The sequence below is a fragment of the Lutra lutra genome, chromosome 11 (assembly GCF_902655055.1).
Source record: "Lutra lutra chromosome 11, mLutLut1.2, whole genome shotgun sequence".
Classification (NCBI taxonomy): Eukaryota; Metazoa; Chordata; class Mammalia; order Carnivora; family Mustelidae; genus Lutra; species Lutra lutra.
In genome coordinates this window covers 101,487,316-101,507,612 of record NC_062288.1, presented here as the reverse complement: position 1 = coordinate 101,507,612, position 20,297 = coordinate 101,487,316, and the positions used below count along the sequence as shown (strand labels likewise).

The 20,297-nt window shown below is 44.6% G+C and overlaps 1 protein-coding gene across 3 annotated transcripts in view; it reads right to left on the bottom strand.

The window, feature by feature from the left end:
• Nucleotides 1–20,297, bottom strand: part of CNTNAP2 (contactin associated protein 2) — a 1,959,883-nt gene that overhangs the window by 95,964 nt on the left and 1,843,622 nt on the right. For all 3 annotated transcript variants that reach the window (XM_047694949.1, XM_047694948.1, XM_047694950.1), the window contains one exon: nucleotides 16,752–16,845. In XM_047694949.1, coding sequence (XP_047550905.1) covers nucleotides 16,752–16,845 — 94 coding nt within the window. The remainder of the gene's footprint in view (nucleotides 1–16,751; nucleotides 16,846–20,297) is intronic.

Below are 20,297 nucleotides of genomic sequence, written 5' to 3'. Positions count from 1 at the left end.
ACATGAGGGCATCCTAACGGCCACGCTAACGGTGGACACGTGTCAGACTCTATGGAATGTGCGACACAGAGAACGAACCCTAATGTCAACCATGGGCTTTAGCTAATAATACTGCACTAATATTTGTTCTTCATTTATAACAAGTGCACTATGTTGAGGAGGTGTACGGTGCTAAAAATAAGTACGATGTGGCAAGAGGAGACTACGCATGTGGGGGTGGTGGGCACGTATACGGAACTTTCTGTACTTATCCTCAGTTTTTCTTTTTTTAGATTTTTAAAAAGATTTTATTCATTTGAGAGAGAGAGAGAGAGAGCACACAAGCAGGGGGGAGGCAGAGGGAAAGGGAGAAGCAGGTTCCCTGTTGAGCAGAGAGCCCAATGTGGGACTCGATCCCAGGACCCTGAGGTCATGACCTGAGCCGCAGGCAGACACTCCACCGACTGAGCCACCCAGGTGCCCCCTGAGTTTTTCTTAAGCCTAAAACTGATCTAGAAAATAAAACCAATTAATTATAAAATTGAAGAAGCCTATAAAATCAAGCCACACTATCAAGCTGCATGACAATAGGTCACTAGCAAGCCTAGGTCACTTGGCTTGAAATTAGTTCTAGGACTTCACGTATATCGTATGTTGCCCTTAATTTGATATTAATACATTTTAATTGAATAAACTTAGTATTTAAAAAATGAAAAGATTTTACATGTTTTGGGGTTTGATTCCCATGACTAAAAGTAAGAAAAATCTCTAAAAACTTAGTGTCTTAAAAAAGAAGAGTTAGGACCCCCCAAATTAATTATGCATGGATTTGTGTTGAAACTACGTTTATTGGAGTGATTTGTCTTTCTTCCCCAGGTCCTTCTGCACTTCCCATATGAACAAGGATTCTCAGTCTAAATCTTTCTGTGGAGGGGAAAGAGAGAGGAGGGCACACTGTTATCAGAGATCTATAGGATCCCCATTTTGAAATGTCAAATAAAAATACTAGGTCTCGGCGCCTGGGTGGCTCAGTGGGTTAAGCCGCTGCCTTCGGCTCGGGTCATGATCTCAGGGTCCTGGGATCGAGTCCCGCATCGGGCTCTCTGCTCAGCAGGGAGCCTGCTTCCCTCTCTCTCTCTCTCTCTGCCTGCCTCTCTGTCTATTTGTGATCTCCCTCTGTCAAATAAATAAATAAAATCTTAAAAAAAAAAAATACTAGGTCTCTCTCGATGGGGCCTTTGGCCTTTTGTAAAACAAACACAGATAAGGGAGGCACAGAAAGACTTGCCCTGAAATCCGGGTTCCACCCACCAGAGATATGACTCGGCCCCTGTCACTTTAAATTCTCCTCCACTCTCCCCTCAGATATCAAGTGGAGATTTAAGTAGGCGCTTACCCACAAGGTGAATTCACCAAGCTCTCCAGAAGACAGCGCTCCCTGTTTTATCTGTCTAGTTACGGTAGATGAGACTGAAAGGAGGCCGTGGACTAAAGCTGACCTTACATGAAGAAAAATGAAATAAGGGTTCCTTTCTGACTTAGGACGTGGTAGCTTCAGCCCTGAGGTCACACTTCAAATGCTAATTCCTCATGGACAATAAAGATGGGATCAGAGTCTGAGAATGAATTTACCTGGGCAGAGAAGTGTGAATTATGAATTAAAAATCATCAAAATTTCTTTAAGAAGATTAGCTCTTAGATAAATAAGCACACTTCGTTGCTTTTAACAGCTATATTTAAGAGCAGAAAAAAAAAAAAAACAAAAAACCTTTTTAGGCCACAGAGTCTATCTATCTTATTTCCAGAGCATGGAGGTGACGTATTCAAAATCCAGCCATGTTAGCTGCCAGAAAACATTAAAAGTCATAGGAAATATCTGTTGTAAACATTTAATGCTTCTTTTTGGGGGCAGCCAAAGCAAACATCTGAACGTCTGAAACAGAAAACGAAGCAAACATTTTTCTATGCCTTCTCTCTTCCTCTGTCAGCAGTTCCAGAAAAGTCTGCGAGGAGGCCGGCCTTCTAGAACATGGTCATCAGGTTGGGGGAGGCATCGCCAGAGCACTGACCTCCTGGCTAACTCTGCTCCCATCCTCTTCCTGGCGTTTTTCTGTTTTGTCCTTCACAGTATTTAAATAAAGTGTGACCCAATTTCATCTTAGTGTGTTTACCTTCAAGGTCTCTGCGGTTTAAATTGTAGGTTCTTAGCAAGATTATGCAAAGGACCTTTGTTGTCCAGACTCCTTTTCCCCCAAAACCAGTCATATGCTCCTTCCCAGGGTCCCAAGATGCCATGATGCTGAGTGGCAGCTAATCTGTGCTGAGGGAGACACCGTGAGATGTCACAGACCCCGAGGGGAAGATCAAAGCCATCGTGGGTAGCACTAGTTGGACTTGTTACCCTACCTCACAGAGCAATAACAACTCTCACCCTAACTTCTGTGGGTATATGTGACAACAGTTATGTACATCCCTTTAGAACTGCCAAGTGCCACATGAATACAATGTATTATCCTATGCACATGATAGGGAGTTCAAAATCATACAGGGGTTCTCATTATTCACAGCAGTTACTTTCTGTAGAGTCAACGTGAGCATGGGATTGTTGAATTCTGGACTGTGCTCCTAGGGGAAATACACGGTTAGGTTCCTGCAAGCCTTTGGTCACATATCATCACCCAGTCCATACAGGACCTCGTTCTAGATGTGTGTTTGTCAAAGGCACCTTATTTAATATGTATTTTCGATCCATTAACATTGAACTCCTAGCCAACAGTGCTAAAACTTAATGCTTATCAATGAAGCCTATCTAACATGCATATCTTGTCTAGAAAGCGTATCATGGCCTCCTTTCTTAGGAACAATAGCATTTCAGTACTACAGTTAGGGGTATTCTGGAAGACAGAGAAAATTTAATTTCTTGTATACAAATGTGCCATGAGCACTCCTTTCAAGTTATAGATAAATGTTAACAAGTAGGTAAACTCCCAAATATGAAATTTTAGGTATTATAATAAGAGGAATTTTGGCTTTCACAATGTTTGTTTATTTAGAAATAATTGGGTATACACATGTATGCTGTGTGTCAAAGACAGGTGAGCTGAAGATTTGGGACAGAAATAGGTCCCCTGTTTTTGACAGTTTGGTTTGAGCAAATACTTAAACATGTCATGAATTTCTGTTCTCTCACTGCATTTTAATGATAAATGCCTTTTTTGGGTTGTTTTTGTTAATGGAAAATAATTTAATTTTGGAAAAACAAGATGGAGAGATGATAGTACCAATGTGTTTTCCATTGAAATTTCTCAAAGTTTTCACTGCTTATTTTATTCTTTTTCTCTTTTTAATAATAACTGGGTATTGAGGTCAGCCCTTCCTTTATTTTTATAAATTGAAAATCCAAGATCAGATGTAATAACACTTTCTAAGATGGACTGAGCCCTTAGGATGTGCCAGGCTCTATGACAGGCCCTTTGCATTCCTGGTACCATTTCTAATCTTCACAACAAAGCGTATGCCATGGGGTGGGAGTACAATTATTAGGAAAATGAAGCTTAGATCTGCAGAAAACCTGCTGAGGCTCCTTTAGGAGGTGGGACAGCTGGAGTCCCAGGTGTCTGACAGCAGGGCCTGTGCTCTTAGCTGTCACTCCGTGTCATCTCCTCTTCCAGTCTATACTTTATTAAAAGATTTGCTTTTGTAGCCATTTTATCTTGATGTCCAGAGTGTGTCTTTGGGTCATAATGATGTAATTATTAATCGTACTTGTTTAAGCCACATTTGAGTGACAAGCAAAGGTGATTATGATAGTGATGGTATTATTTCAGAAAAGGTATTGAATTAGCCTGTTATGTGACTTTGGCCCAATCACTTCACCTTTGTGGGCATTGCTTTCCTCAGCTGTGATATGATATAGTTTAAATAAGTTATTCCGTAGGGCCCCCTATGCTTCTACAAAGGTAATGGTAATAATGAAAAAAATCCCAATATATTTCTAAGAATGACAGTTGAAGGCAATTATAAAAGAATGAGAAGCTAACCTTAAACTATAAGTCACTGGGAAGATTCCTTCCATACAGATTTCCTTCAGCCTGGAGGAAATCTTGGACATTAAGACAATGCTAAATTTTCTTTCGGATGTGAAAAATTAGATATAATTGCTTCTCTTCAATTTTAATATTACTTCTTGCCTATCATTTAACATGGTCTCTCATCAGTGTTTTACTTCTTCTTTAATCATTATAATAAAGGCCAAAGGCAACTAAGCAGAAATTTCAATTAACTACTTGCCATTTGTTCATCTATCAATTCTGCTGCATTCCACTCTTTGGACGTGGAGATAAATCACAGGGGGATAGGCTGCTCTCAGGGCCTCTCTCTAAAAGCAGTAGCCGGGAGGTCAATCCACCACATTTTTCTCTGCCTCCATTTCTAGAAATGCATTATATTACTCATCCCCTTCAATAACCACTCTAGTGGAATGAGAGAACTCCAAGCGGGAAGTAAGTATTTCACTCTCATACATTTCCTAACCTCTAGTGGCAAAGGCAGGAGAGTCCAGAGTGAACAGGAGAGATGCTGGTGCCATCATCTCATGTCCTCCTTGTGTGTGGCACCTTCCTGTAGCATCTAGGGCGCTAGCCCCTGGTGGACCATCCCAGGAATATATGACTCCAGAGACTAGCATAAGTAGGTCTTGCTTTACCTCTTTTGCTTCTCAAACATTGAAATTTGTGTTGAGGTAGTTGCAAAAACACATGCTGTTGTAAGAAGTGATATAGAGAGTTCCCTGGTATATTTTGCCCAGTTTTTCCCAAGGAAACACTTTACAAAACAATAGGAGAATATCATGATCAGGATGTTGAGATGGATACAATTCACTGGTTGTAGGTATATCATTTGTGTGTGTGTAGAAATTGTAAAATTCTTTTTTAAAAAGATTTATTGTGAGAGAGAGAGAGAAAATGCATGAGCAGGAGGAGGGGCAGAGGAAGACAAGGAGACTCCCCACTGAGTAGGGAGCCTGATACCGAGCTTGATTCTAGGATGCTGAGATCATGACCTGAGCCAAAATCAAGAGTCAGACTCTTAACCGAATGAGCCACCTAGGTGCCCTGAAACTGTAAAATTCTATACAATTTTGTAACTGTGTAAGTTCGTGTATTCACCACCACAGTCAAGATAATAATTCCAATAATTCCTAAGAATTCCTTGTGTTGCCCTTTTATACCACCTCAGACCCTCTCCCCTCTTGCCCCTGTCACTAACTACCAGCAACCCCTAATCTGCCCTCCATTTCTAAAGTATTATCATTTCAAAAACATCATGTAAATGGAATCACTAGGTGTGAACCTTCTGGGATTGGTTTTGTTTCCCCTCAGCATTATTTTCTAGAGATTCATCCAAGTTGTTTTGTGTATCAATATTATGTTCCCTTCCATGGCATGGGGATAACACTTGTGCTGTTTTTCAGTGGAGCTATCTACTTTTCTCTTCTGCCTTTCTGAGTAATGTCCCATGACCCTGTCTATACCCCTCTGTCTGCAGAAGAATAGGGGGTAGAAATGGGAGAAGGTGGGATTTGCTCCAGGAAGTATTCAGTTTCTGTAGCAGATGACCACAACTCAATGGAATGGTCTTGAATGTGTCCAACACAGAAGTCTTACTTTTATCCCCCAGTCCTCAAACTTCTCCCAGTGTTGCCCTCAGTAAATGGCACCACCATTTACCCATCTATTCTGGCCCAAAACTCAAGGAATCTTCTTTGATATCTCTTTCCTTCACCTACCGCATCTGATCCATCACCAAGTCCTATGGGCTCTACCTTTAATATATTCTTATTTCAAATATTTCTCCATTGCTGGCACCACTGTAGCTCTGGTGAATCTCTCACCTAGATTCTACAGCTAGAATTTGGTCTCCTCTGTCCATCTTGCCTGTCTCTTCTTCTGCCACCAAAACAGTGCAGTTAATACGGTAGCTTCTAATACATAAATCAGATCTAAGTCTTCTACTTCCTATCTCACTTACAATAAAAGGCAGACTCCACAATCTGGACTATCCAGCTGCTGGCTAGCCCTCTGGCTTCAGGTATCCCCTACCATTCTGTCCTGTCCTTACTGTGGTCCAGCCACACCACCTTTCTTGCTGTTCATTGAACAGGTCCAGCATGTCTCTACCTAACCTTCCAGCCACTGCACTGCCCCTCATGCTTTCTGGGATGTTTTCCCCTCCAGGGGTCAACACATCATCCTCCCTAGCTTCCCCAGATCTCTGCTTAAATGCACTCTCATCCGATAGGACTTCCCAGCCAGTCTAAAACTCTTTACTGCTAAGCCCCCTTTATTCTTCTTGATAGCATTGATCACTAGTTAACATATATCAGACAATTAATTATCTTCTAATTCTTTGTCCATGCCCATTAGAGTATATGCTAAATAAAGGCAAGGACTTTGCTGTTTTATTCATTTTCTATCCCAATCACCTTGTATATATAAACAACATACTTTTGGGTGAATAAATGATTTCCCCCAATTCCTTTCCTCATGCATTTTAACCCATCAAGGACAAAGCAGGTCATAGAGAGTTTTCCTGGGATAGAGACAGTACCCACCCATCTTGCTAACACGGGGAAGTCAAGAGGCTATTTCTTAGTGGTAGAGAATTTGATGAAAGGGGACACAATAGATTGTGTTAATGTCCCTAGTTCTTCCCACACTGGGTCTATGCCTCTGCCAAGTCACTTTGCTTTTCCTCTACTGAAGAAGTAGAGTCTGTCCCTGAGCCTCAACTCCGGACTGGCCCTATGACTTCCTTTGGCCAAAAGCATATTAGTGGGTGTGGCAAGACCAAAGGCTTGAAACGCGCTCGCGGCAGTGGCCTCGTGCTCTTGTGCTTCTGCCGTTGGCTTGTGGCGACTATGCCCGTGTTAACTACATGATCCCAGGAGAAAGGTGACCATCATACCACAGAGACATTCAGCCCTTCACTGATGCACAGATTAGTGAGGAAAAATGTTGTTTTAAGCCACTGAGTTTTGGTATTGTTTGTTACATGACACTTTTTTTTTTTTTTTTGGTCAATAGCTACATGATTCAGGAAGTAAAAGCAAGGCATTTGATGTTGTTTAAAGCCTGAAAGGACTATGAGAGAAAGAGGAAACCCAGAGGGAAACAGAGGAACTAAGCTTTGCCCGGAGAGCAGGAGGTGTGTTTGTAAAGGGAGAGGAAGGGGACTGAGGGTGGGGGTCAGGCTCGTATTCTGCTTCCCAATTTGGTGCTCTGGGAGGAGACTGTCATGTAGGGAGTCTTGCAATGATATGGGGCAACCCGGCCTCATTAGGAGAGGGAATAAGAGTGAGCGGGCAGCCCCTCAGTCTTGTGAGAAGGGGACTCTGAGATAAAGCCAACGATGGTTCACCATCGAGGCTGCCTTGGGTGCTGACATCTGCCACCGGGAGGATGAAGGACATGACAGAGACTAGAGGTCTGTCTCAAGTGAGAGCTGAGGGGACCGAAGGTAGCAGAGAGAGCAATGGTGGGTGCTCCCTGGGCACTGCTTGAGTAAGAAGGGGGCTCTGAGTTCACCAACCACAGGTTTTACCATCAGGATGCTGGGCTCAAGGCCAGCCCATGACAGGTGACACAAACCTGAGGAAGGACAGCACGACCCTGGGCCCTCCTGTGAGGATGTCAGACACACATGTAAGCTGCCACATCCCACTGCCCATCCCCATCTGTATTCTATACACTTGGTCACCATCTTCTAGAAAGCAGGGGACAGATGGGCCACTGGAGAGACTGAACATTTTCATTGCAGTGGGACAGAGCACAGCCAGAAAGGACAGCTGAAGTAATCAAGCCAGATTCAACTGTAAGCTAGACTGGGCTTTCGTTCATTTGCCCTTGTTAGCCAGAAGGAACATCAGATCATCGTAGGCAGACAAAGACGCTGCATTTCCTCTGCCTGCCCAAGATGTCTGGTGCATTACGACGTGCGAGTCTGTTACAGCCACACTGGCCTTCAGCTTGCTGTCCCCACAGCCTCTCACTCGGCTCCTAGTGGCACTTCTCACCCCGCAGGTGCTGTTATCTTTCTGAAGTGTCAACCTGGTCAGCTTATTCTCCTGATTAAAAAAAATCCTTCCATGACATCTTTTGCTTCCAGGATAACACTAAAACCTTAACATGGCTCATAAAGAAATCCTGTAATACGCAGACACTGTCAGGCCCTGCCTTCCGCCTCTACCATCACCCCTGACTCTAAAGACCAAGCCCTATGATCCCACATGCCCTGTGCTTTCTTCTGGCCTGGGTGCAGGTTGGGCAGGAACATAGGGTGAGTAGGAACTGTTGGGGAGTTAAGACTCCTGGAAGCAGCCCGGGGCTGAGCTGGACAGGGAGGAGGGGGAGCAATGCCCTGGCTTCCTCCTGTGCCAGCTGAGGTAGCGAGGCAGGTTGTGTCCTGCCTCCCACACTTCCCCACTGGTCCTGAGCTCCCACTGCCCACAATGGTGAGTAGCTTGATAATGCTGCATTCCTTCCCCTGTTTCATTTCTCCACTGCTCTACCAATATGCCCTGGGATCTGCTCCCAAATAAACTCATATTCAAACCCTCATCCCTTCCTCCTACTCACACTACTCCCCCAAGAGGCTTCTCCTTTCCTGGACCATAGCCTGGGGCTCTGATCTCCAGTGCTCCTCTCGGACGATCCCAAAACAAGACAGGTGATCACCCCGTTCAGTCCCCACTGGGTTGCATTTTCATTTCTTTTTTTATTTTTAAGATTTTTATTTATTGATTTGTCAGAGAGAGAGAGAGAGAGAGAGAGAGAGAGAGAGAGAGCGCACAGAGGGAGCAGCAGGTAGAGGGAGAAGCAGGGTCCCCGCTGAGCAAGGAGCCCAATGCAGGGCTCGATCCCTGGACCCTACGATCATGACCTGAGCTGAAGGCAGACACTTAACTGACTGAGCCACTTAGGTGTCCCCTGGGTCACATTTTTAGTGTGAACCTGAGCACTGCTAATAATTCACTCTTGTCTTGGCAGGAGGAAGTTGGGACTGTCCCAGCAGACGAGAACATTTGGACCTACTCAGAGGGCCTGTCTTAGGCTGTGCCCAGTTACTGCTGCTGCTTTGACCCTCATCATGCACTTCAGTTTCAACCACTCTGAATATGGCTGCGAAGATCTCTCGCAGCACGCAGTGTTTCCCAAGACGGTCACAACCACACCTCCCATCCCACCTGCTCCTCTGCCATGGGAACTTGTCACTAAGCCATCAAGAAGTGAAGTCTGCTTCTCCTTTCTTGGAATATGGGCTGGAGCTAGATTTTGGCCAACATCCTGAGGGAAGAGGGATACGAGTTACTCCTGAGGTGGGGGTCTTAGGGGTCTCTAGCTTGCACCCTTACTTTTTGGAATGCCTCTCTGTAAAGCCCGCCATCATGCAGGGAGGACACCCGCATGGCCATGACGTGGAGCCAGGGCAGGAGAATGGAGGCCTCTGGAGACTCCTGGACAGCCCCGTGGATTAAGACCTGTTAATACCTTGTTGGACACCACGTGAAGCAGAAGGGCCATCCCGTCAGAACCCAGAATTACTGTGTGCAATAATGAAGTATTGTTCAAACCACAAAGTTTTGAGTGGGTTGTTGTAGTGCAACACAGCATTGGAAAATCCCTCCTCTTTCTACCCTCTCCACCACCCTATCCCTTGCCCAGATAGTTCTAAATTCTCACTCAGGTCTTGGCTTCTGTGCCACTTCCTCTTGTACGCCCTGTCTTCTGGGCCGGGCGAAGCGCCCTTCCTCCTTGCTCCCAAAGGCTCCCACACTTCCATCTTCCGTTTACCCTGCCACGCGTCCTTCCACTTCTAATTCCTTCCGTTGTCTTCTCCTCTCCTCCAGGTAGCACTCAAGCCCTCTAAAGGTGGCAACTGTGTCTGTCTGGAACACCCCTGGTGTATCAATGGCATAGAAATGCCTGGTATACGACACGGGATCACTACATACTTGCCTAGTGATGGCTGAATAAAAACAAATAATGTTTACTACACACATACTATGCGGCAGACCCTGTGCTATCTCTTAAACATGTTATTCTGTTGAACCCTGTGAATTATGGACTGTTCCTATTCTTAGGTTACACATAGGGAAACAGAATGTGCAAGATGTTAAGTGACGATGTGAAGTCATACAGTCTGCAAGTCAGAAATGAAGAATGAAATCCCAAGTGTATGATAGCAAAGTTCTGCTCTCAGCTCTGTCAGGATAGGCCAGGCTGTGCCACAGTAACAAACAGCCCCATAGTCTCAGTAGCTTAAAAGAGCAAGAGTCAGTCTTGTCTTCCCTTCCCTTCCCTTCCCTTCCCTTCCCTTCCCTTCCTCTTTCCCTTCCTCTTCTCCTCCTTCCCTTCCTTCCTTCCTATTGATATGTCACGAGTTGACAGGGTTCTCTGTTCCTGGTGGTCACAGAGGGATCCAGGTGATGGAACCACCATAGTCTTCAGGTTTTCCCGTCCCCATGACAAAGGAACAGAAGGACTCCACAGACCCTTGCACCAACAATGAAATATTCTAGTCCAGACATTGCGTATGTCTTTTCTACTCATAACTTTTTGGCCAGAAATACTCAGTGAGCAGCATAATGCTTACCACAGTATACCACCTCCCCAGTGAATGGAGACAGAAGTATGCCATTTCCTGCTGAAGGCTTTGCCAAAGTTCCAGAAAGTTTTGGAAAGCCCTAGAATAAGGATGTTTTATCAAAAGATCATAATATTCACATTTTAGGATGTAATGCAATATAGTTCCTATCCAATAGGTATATCTCCTATCAGAGTTATTTTAAATAATGGCGGTTTGGAAAATACTATGATCTGGGACTCACAAGACTTACAAACCCTATTAAATTTGAATGGACAGATGTTCACTTTTAATTTTGCCGCCACTGACAAATAGCAATGCTCAGTAAAGCGCTAGTTGCCCTGCATCAGTATTCAATTTCTTCCAAACACAGCTTCTCAAACTTACACAGAGGAACTGTTGCCTTTTTGTTATAATATAGATTTACCTTATTATGATTTTGTATTATAGTGATTTATAGCATTGGCACAAATAGTTAATTTGAAAAAAATTAATAAACAAGGGCTCAGAAATACCTTTCTAAAATTAAAATTACAACGAATTTGCTATCCTGAAAGCAAAGGCTGCCTATTATACTAACATACAGCAACATTCTTCTCATCCACATCTCTACGGCATCCAGAGCACAGAGGGATGTATGTCAAGGAGCCCTGAATCGAATTATCCTGTCAGTTTTCACATGGAACAGGAGGAACTTCTCCCCTGTAATGCTGTATTTCTCACCTTTTTGAAAAAAAAAAAAAGTTACTCCCATCACAAATTATACTGTTTCAAGGGTTTTTTAGGCTTTCTCTAATCTGGCCTCACTCCATCCAGAAAACTCAAAGTACAGAGGAATTTCCAGTGAGCCTTTGTTGAGGACTCTCCATAGTGGGGGTCCACTCAAAATGGCGGCCGCTCATTCTTCAACAGCGGTAATTATCGGGAAGTTCTTGCAGGGACCGAAGTCTTGCTCTCACTAGTCTTCTCTGGTCCTGGTGAGTCAGCCTCTGCAGGGTCTCACCTGTCCAGGTAACAGCTGTCAAAGACTGGAAATGGATTCTCTCATGCCTTTTTAATCATATCTTAATATCCCCAGGTTTTCTGATTCTTCTTTGTGGGGGGCCTTTAGTTCATCTGGGCTTTTCCTCAGAAGATTAATATCTATCTGAAAATGAGGTGCCTAGGAATAGGACATGACATCCTGCTGGGGTCTGACCGTACTCTGCTCTGGACATGATTCTCTTATTAATGTAGCTCAGTATAGTACTCATTTAAATATCAATCACCACATAATACTGGCTCACACCAAACTCGCCAGAAAACCAACCCGAGTCTTTTTCATGATACCAAGGGTCTTCCGTCTTCCATTTATGTCTGTCTTTTTCTTCTCCTTCTCCTTCTTTTTCTTCTTCTTCTTCTTCTTCTTCTTTTTTTTTTTTGGTTGAATGCAGGAGTTTTTAAGTTTATGTTCATTGTATTTCATGCCATTATTTTATCCTATCTTTCTAGGCCATCAAGAGGCTTTTGAAGTTTTTTTTTTTTTTTATTACCTAGCTTGTTAAATATTCCTTTCATTAGCTATGTGTCATTTGCAAATTTAACGACCATTCTATTTATATCTTTTTCTATTGATAGAAATGTTAAGAAAGGGGCACCTAGGTGGCTCAGTTGGTTAAGCATCTGCCTTTGGCTCAGGTCATGATCCCAGGGTCCGGGGATGGATTCCCACACTGGGCTCCTTGCTCAGTGGGGAGCCTGCTCTCTCTCTCTCTGCCTGCCACTCCCCACTGCTTGTATACTCCCCCCCCACTCCCCCCACCCAGCTGCCGTGTCAAATAAATAAATGAAATGTTAAAAAAGAAGTAAACAGGGATCCTGCTTTAGGTTCCACTTATCTTTCTCTCCCTTGACTTAAAGAGTTTTTGAGGTACTATTAAATCTGTTGCTGAAAATCAGATACATAAAGTCTGTGACATCACTCAGCTAGTAAATGATACAAAATGGATATAACGACAGCTGGTGAAATTTCTTCTTTGTGAAACTTTGTTGCTTGTGATTCTGATTTCCTTCTAGAAGGACTCAGAAAGGGAGCAATCCACTCTAAAATTTTGATGTTGGCTGACAGTGATCACATTTTTATTTCTAAATAAACATATTTCTTCCATTCCCTTTAGAAAGATCACACTTGTCCTTGACGAGGTAGTCTTTCTTCCATCCTTTTTCAAGCATTGCTCATCAAAGAGCCCATGTGAAGTCCTATTATTTATTTAGCTCCATCTCCTTTCCCTTCTCTGATAGGATCGGTTTCTGATCAGCAGCTGACCCAACAAAGCGATAACTTGGGGGCATCCATCTCTAGGGGGTATCGAACCTCACTAGAGTGCGTGAGGGGATCCGGCTGAAGTTCAGTCTGTCCTTACAGGTGAATATTTACAGAGCTGGTGAGTGCATATTGGCCGGTTCTCACTGAAGTGGATGTTGCTTTCAAAGGGGAACTTAAAAAATGTTTCTCACCAATCCGGCTTCTACTAAATGGCAAAATATTTGAGGAATATTCGCCTCAGGAAATGGCCAATGGTTAGCCTCCCCAGGTGCCTACAAGTCTTTGTGGCCCTCACTATGATTCCTTTGACTGTATTAACAGAATTTATCTGCAGGGTATCAGCTCCCCTCCCTGCTTCTTCATCCTTCTGAAAGAGCAGGTGTTCTCAGGAAGCAACGCATAACTCTTGGTGTCACACTCCTCTCGGTTCAAATCCCACCTCCACCAAAGACCAGCTGGCGGACTGGAAGCCAGTGGTTCTCAGCTGGTGTTGACTTGGCCCTGCTGGGGACTTGTGGCAGTGTCTGGAGACATTTTTGGCTGTCACAGCTGGGGGATGCTCCTTGCATAAGTTGGTAGAGGCCGGGGATGCTGTAACTGTCCCATGATGCATGGGACAGTTCCCCCCCCCCCCCCACGCAAGGAACTGTCTGACCCAAAATGGCAACAATGCAGTGCTGGGAAATTCTGCTTCAAGGAAATAATGTAACCTTTCTCAACCACGGTCCCTTCCTCCGAACAATGAGGGTAACAGAGGTCTGGGTGACACTGGGGCAATTACAGAGAGGATTCTGCTTACAACACAGACCATAATGACTACACAGATGGCATCAACAAAAGGCAATTTTTTTCTCTCTTTATGTACCAGGCATTATGTTGGGTACTTCCTAAGATGTTATTAGCTTAATACTAAACGAGTAGTTCATTTACTCTGTGAATAATTTTCTGAGGACTTTCTATATGCTAGGCACTGATCTGGCTGCTACAGATTGATTAGTTAAAAACAAACAAAGCAACACAAACAGTCTGTGAGAATCCATCCCTCGGGGGTTTCAAGGAACGTGCCTAAGGGTTCAAAGCTAATGAGAGGCAAGGCCTGGATTCAAATAAAACCAGTGACTGTGGACCAATGCTGTGTCCCCCCCAAATCCTGTGTTGAAATCCTAACCCCCGATGTGATGACATTAGGAGGTGGGGACTTTGGGAGGTGATTAGGTCATGATCAGGGAGCCCCCATGAATGACATTAGCGCCCTTGTAAGAAAGGACAGGAGGGAGCTTGCTTCCTTTCCTTCCACTGCATGTGGACACACGGAGCAGACGGCCACCTACCAACCACGGACAGGGGCTCAGCCAGATACCTGATCTGCTGGCTCTGGACTTCCCAGCCTTCAGAACGACAAGAAATGTCTGTGGCCTACGCCTCCCAGTCTGTGGTATTCTGGAACTAAGACATCAGCTCTGCCTGTTTCCAAAGCCTACATTCTCTGCACTCCATTATTATTGGACACCTGCTTTCAGAAACACCAAACTGCAAGGTATATGAGAACCGCAGATCTTGTCTCCGTGCTGATTTTCTTTGACCGTATTAGCATCGTCATCCCACTGTCTCCCCTTTTCAATGGCATGCCTTCTGTTTCTTTCCCCCTTTACTCTGTATTAATTCAACAAATGGTTCTTGAGCGCTTGCTCCCTGTTAGGAGACAGTGGGTGACAAGTCACTGCCTTGGTCCACATGGAGCTCCCAGGCTGGGTAGACAAGAGTCAGTATCTAGGGGACATCGGTGTCCCGGGCACCAGGGGCAGCTCCTACCTTCCTCTCGTGTGCATGATGCCACGGTGCCATCTGACCTTGGGATCAGCCACTTCCTTACAGGTGTTCCCATGTTCTTGACATAACTCGTTGCCACGTGCTTGGTTGGTTTACGTGCACAGCAAAATTGTCCTCTGGGGTACAGAAAACTCAGGGTGGACCCTCCTATGCCTGAGGTTCAAGTTATGAATTTCACTTGGCATAGATTTATAGCCCAGTAAATTCTCAATTACAGAGGATGCTGCCTTTATGATGTTATTTGTTCATGACCTTGACGGTCCATGCTACAATGTATATTGTAATTTTGCTCAAGTGTGACTTGAATCACACGGCCCGAAATACTGATGAGCCAGACAGTGTTACTTCTCGTGAGGGGACTTAGCAGTCCCTCAACATTTCTGTCAAAACGTGATGTTGTGACTCTCATGAAGCAAGGAGTCCACTGTTTCAGGTGTGTGCATGGCAGATGTTACTCTAGGAATATCACAGCCCAGTGTCTTTGGGCGTATCAGACTGTCTTAGTGTGGAGTTTGTTCTGATGGGATGATTACGGCCCTGAAAGGATGAAGTGACATTTTCAATGGTTCCTGACTGAATTGTAGGAAAGCCTGTGGCGAGATGCGGGCGCTCACCAGTGTCTCAGGACATATGATGTCTCCCAAATGCCAAGGCTCTCCTCCACTAAACGGCTGTCTCTTGTTGATGAATGGCCTCCCCTGACCTCCAGCTGCCTCCCTTCTGGACAAGATCTTTTGTTCTGCTTGAGGCCGTGGACTGTCCTCAAGAGAGACCCACCATCAGAACTCCACTGTACCACATCCTAGTTCAGAAACTTTGGGGACTGGTTCTCGGGTTGTTTCCTCATTCTACAGATGGGGCTGATCATCACAGGTCTTGCTTCCTTGGAACAGTTGTGACATTTAGTTGTCACATTTACACAGGGAAAATGTATAGCACCATGCCTACAACGTAGGAGGGGGGCGTGAATGTTCAGCCGTCCTTCCTTTCCCACCTATCGACTGAGCTAAGGGCCCCCTCCCATCTTTTTTCCCCCAGGATGTGGCATTTTCCTCTGGGGCCTCGTGTGCGGCTCTGCTCATCTGTAGCCCTGACCTGCGTGTTCCTGGTTCTAAGTCCAGGAACTTACCAATTGCATCTCCTATTCTCTTAATTTTCTATTCCTCCCGCCCCCATCTTTTAAAATGAGCACTTTTTACAGTTAATGACATTCTGACCACCACTACCTGCTGGACACAGACTCCTCTCCTCCTTGGCCCACCCACTACCCACCATCTTACTGTTTCCACTCTTGACTCACAGTATAAGCTCTCATAGTAAAAAAAAAAAAAAAAAAAAAAAAAAAAATTCTTTCATTGACTCTACATCAATCACTTAAAAATATGTAACCAATCACATTGGAATTTTAATTCAGATGGTGCCAGTCTATGGTAAGAAAGGGGCAAGAGTGACTCTCAGAGTCACAATCACACATAGGGTTGGGGGTTCTGCCATCATCTTCCAATCCTCGTTGGCCTTCTAATTCGAAAAAGATACCAGCCAGCTTTCTCAGAGTGAGAGGAAGACAGAACCATGTTGATGTGCTTAGACAAAGTTAAATACTGCTGGGAGGAGGGGGTCTCAAATAAATCAATGTGTAAATTTCACATAAAGCACCAGGGAGCAGACACTTGGCTTTACCTCTGTTTTAGCATCTGTCGCACACCAAATGATGTTGGTCCCATGGCCTTCACCGACACAGAAGCCCCAACCACCAATCACAATGTGTTTCAAAGGCAAAACACCCCAAAGATGATCCGATAACACCCTTCTTTTCTTCCACATCACTGAGAAAACCAGCACACCCTCTTTTGTACTGAGAAGGTGTTGGTGATTGAACCAAGGGCAGAAATCGACCTGGTAACTTAAAAATCCAGATTCACATCACCTAACAGAATTCTTATACCAAACATATCCTCATCAGATGTTTATACATGAAGCACAGAATTCTTACCTATAACTTTTCCTAGAAAGAGCGACTTCGGAGAATTGAACAGTGTGTCAGCCGAGCTTGGCAGATGGTAACTCACAGAAGGATAGTGATCGAGCTGCGGGAAGAAAACAAGAGACACTTTCAGAAGACTGTTGCTAACTTGCCCAGGAATCCAGTCTTCCCAGCAGGAGAGTCCCTCTCTGAACCCTGGGGTCCGGATACCTTCCTTCATCGGGGCGGACTCTGAAATACCGGCCTCAACAAACACGAAGCCCGTCTGTTCCTTCTCTGGCGTTATTTGACAACATTCTGAGCTTGGTAAGTGAAGCCTCTTTATAAATTGTTCTTCAGTTTATACACATTTTCTCTGGATAATCTGTGCACATTTTCTGCTGGATTAAGATCCTTGCTCATTTTAATAGAGTAAAATCTGCTTGATCCGATCTCCAGCATTAACCCTGAGATAGAAAATGCTGCATCTATAACAATGAACTTTCTTTAAGATCCACTTACTGTCCTGTAGTATTTGCCTTTCCATACCATCAGCTTTCAGACCAATACTGACCTTCGATATGTATATTCAAATATGAATATGAATATATACATAAATATATAGTCAAATGCTGAAATTCAAATTGGGTAAATATACATGGTGGGTTTTGTTGTTTTTCTTTTTTTTTGCTTATCAAGAGGATGCCCCCACAGGGCAGGGACATTTGAGCCTGGAAGGGGACAAAGGCACTAGCTCTAGCTGGGCTGGTTCCTTCCACGTGGCGGTGAGTTTGTGGTAAGGGAGAGAAAAATGAAACAAGTGCAAAGAGCTTACAGATACTGGCTCCCAGAGCAATGCACATTTCTGATTCAATTTCTCATGTACAAAGTACAGATTCTGGGGGTACCTAGGTGGCTCAGTGGGTTAAAGCCTCTGCCTTTGGCTCAGGTCATGATCTCAGGATCCTGGGATTGAGCCCTGCGGGTTCTCTGCTCAGCGGGGAGCCTGCTTCCCCCCCCTCTCTCTGCCTCTCTGCCTACTTGTGATCTCTGTCTCCCTGCCAAAGAAATTAAAAGACAAAACAAAACAAAACAAAAAACAAAGAACAAATTCTGGTGTCCCAGAATCAGTCTGTCTTGTTCTCTGAGCCCTGACATGGGTTTTCCTGCCTTAGCTGTCCTTTTACAACTCATACAGTCTAGTGGTGTTTCCCCCATTGGGAGCACCTAGAATTTTCTGTGCCCCTTTGCATCCACTTGTGGAGAATCACTTTTGTAGCTTCTCGCTTTTCTGAGGTGAGTTTTCTACCTGCTCAGGTAAGCATCATGTACTGTGGGGGCAGCGGAAGCACTGTGCTCCTTCCCAGCACAGGCAGGCGATCAGTGGCCTGCTGACGGCGGCAGCAACGCCCCAGAAGCCGGACCCACTCCCGGGTCCTTGCTAGTAGCTGCTGAGATGGGCAAAGCTGTGGGAAGCTGGGCTGCTGGAAACAGTGCTGGGAAGTGAGCTCATCTCACTGGCCACATGAGAACGGGCTTCCTGGAGGAAGGCTCCTTCATCGTGACTGCCTATCTCCACCTGACTCCTGAAGTGGCTTACGAGAAACCGAGAGGTTATTGAAAGCAGGGGGGTGGGGGTCAGAGTCAAAGACTCATCCCATCTCAGGAATTTCGGGGACATCTGACCCGCAGAGCCAGTACCGTTAAGTTATGGTATAGCATTGTAACAGGTTCAAAAAACACTGTGAAAGCAAACACTGGCATGCTCAAGTATAATTCTGAGAAGTTTCCTATAATTTTAAGTGCATCATTAACAAAACCCTTATTCTGGCCAGAGAAGCTTAGATATTTTAAATCTCATCAAGTTGCTACTCCGGGCGTTAAATATTAGCTAGCTACTTTGGCGCCATCTGGTGGTGTATATGGGCAACTGCCGCTGTCGCTCCACTTCTGTGGCCAAAGTTTTTGTGGTCAAAAAAGATAACCATAGAATGCCAACATAACAGGTTACTCTGAATGCTTCACAGCCATGATTTTCCCCTAAATACTTTTTATACTTTTATCCGTCTTGCTAAAGAACTTAAAAATGGATACAAACAATATATTGTCATTATAGAGAAAATAATAGTATAGATTTACTGAAAATAACCCCCACCTGGTCATATTAGTTTTTTTAAAAAGATTTTATTTATTTGAGAGAGAGAGAGAGAGAGAGAGACAGAGCATAGAGGGAGAAGGAGAAGCAGACTCCCTGCTGAGCAGAGAGCCTGATGCGGGGCTCAATCCCAGGACCCAGAGATCCTGACCTGAGACGAAGGCTGTCACTTAACCGACTGAGCCACCCAGGTGCCCCGATAATTAATTTTTTATCAAGTCAACTTTTTAATGTATATTCTTTTGATTTTTTACAACTGGATGGAACCCAACAACATACATTGTTTTGCATTTACTTTTCCTTACTTAAAGACGTATTGTGAAATTCTGTGATTCGATAAACAACTACATCATTTGTCATGAATGACTGGTATTCCATTTTATGAATGTACTGAACATAATCTTAAAAACTCTCAAATTTCAGTGCTTAGACTTTTAGATTTCTTGTGTCTTTTGGTCCAGTGCAGTGTCAAGCACATAGTAGGTCCTCAGTAAAACTGTGCTGACATATATTCGAGGAACCAGTAAAGCAGTATGCACAGTGAAATCAGTCCCGGATGTGGCCTGACCCACCAGCGGGGTTACCTTCCTTTCCTTAACTGTTTGTACGGATCCAGACCAGACAGGCTTGGCTTTTGGGCAGCCATTAAATAATGTTTGTGCTGTGCTCACAATGAAGTAAATTCCTACTTGTGTCTCCATAGGTTACTTTCAACTCTTCCCAGTCCTACATATACGCAATTGAGAACCTGGACCAAAAGCTAAAATTTACATTTATTTACATTAAGTTTGTTTTCTTTTGTTTCAAGGCAAAAGTTTTTGAATCTTGATTCTGCCATTTAGAATACCAGTGATCCTGCCTGGTTCTGATCTGTAAACGTCTCAACTCCCCTAAGTCTTAATTCACGCGGGAAGGGAGGTCCGCCCCAGCCACAGGCCCGGGGTGTGATCGGTCTGTGACCGTGCAGCCCCGTGACAAGCCCTCTAGATGCGAAATAAGAGGCCCTAGGGACTCCCCCGCACCCCCGCACCCCCGCGGCCCATGTGTTGCCGGAGGCCTTCTGGCTCCTGCCACATGCGCATGTGCACACCGCCCGCTGCCACGCACCCGCATCCCCACCTGCACCCCCGAGGCTGGCTTAGTGCTTATCCAGCAACCAGACCAGCTCCAGGGGGGCCAAACCAGAACCCTCTGCTATCTGGAGGAAGGAACCAACATGCCTTCTCCAACGACGTCGGATACCTCCACGTTTGTCCTTGCGGGGGGCCCCCTCCCTCAGCTCAATGCGGGGCTCAATGAACTTCTACTGGAGCTTCCTTCTATCAAGAATATTCCGTTATTGTAGTCAATTCTTGTATCCAACACCCCATGCTTAACCAACTGCGTGGTTTCTATCTCTGATTGGACCTAGACATCTCTTC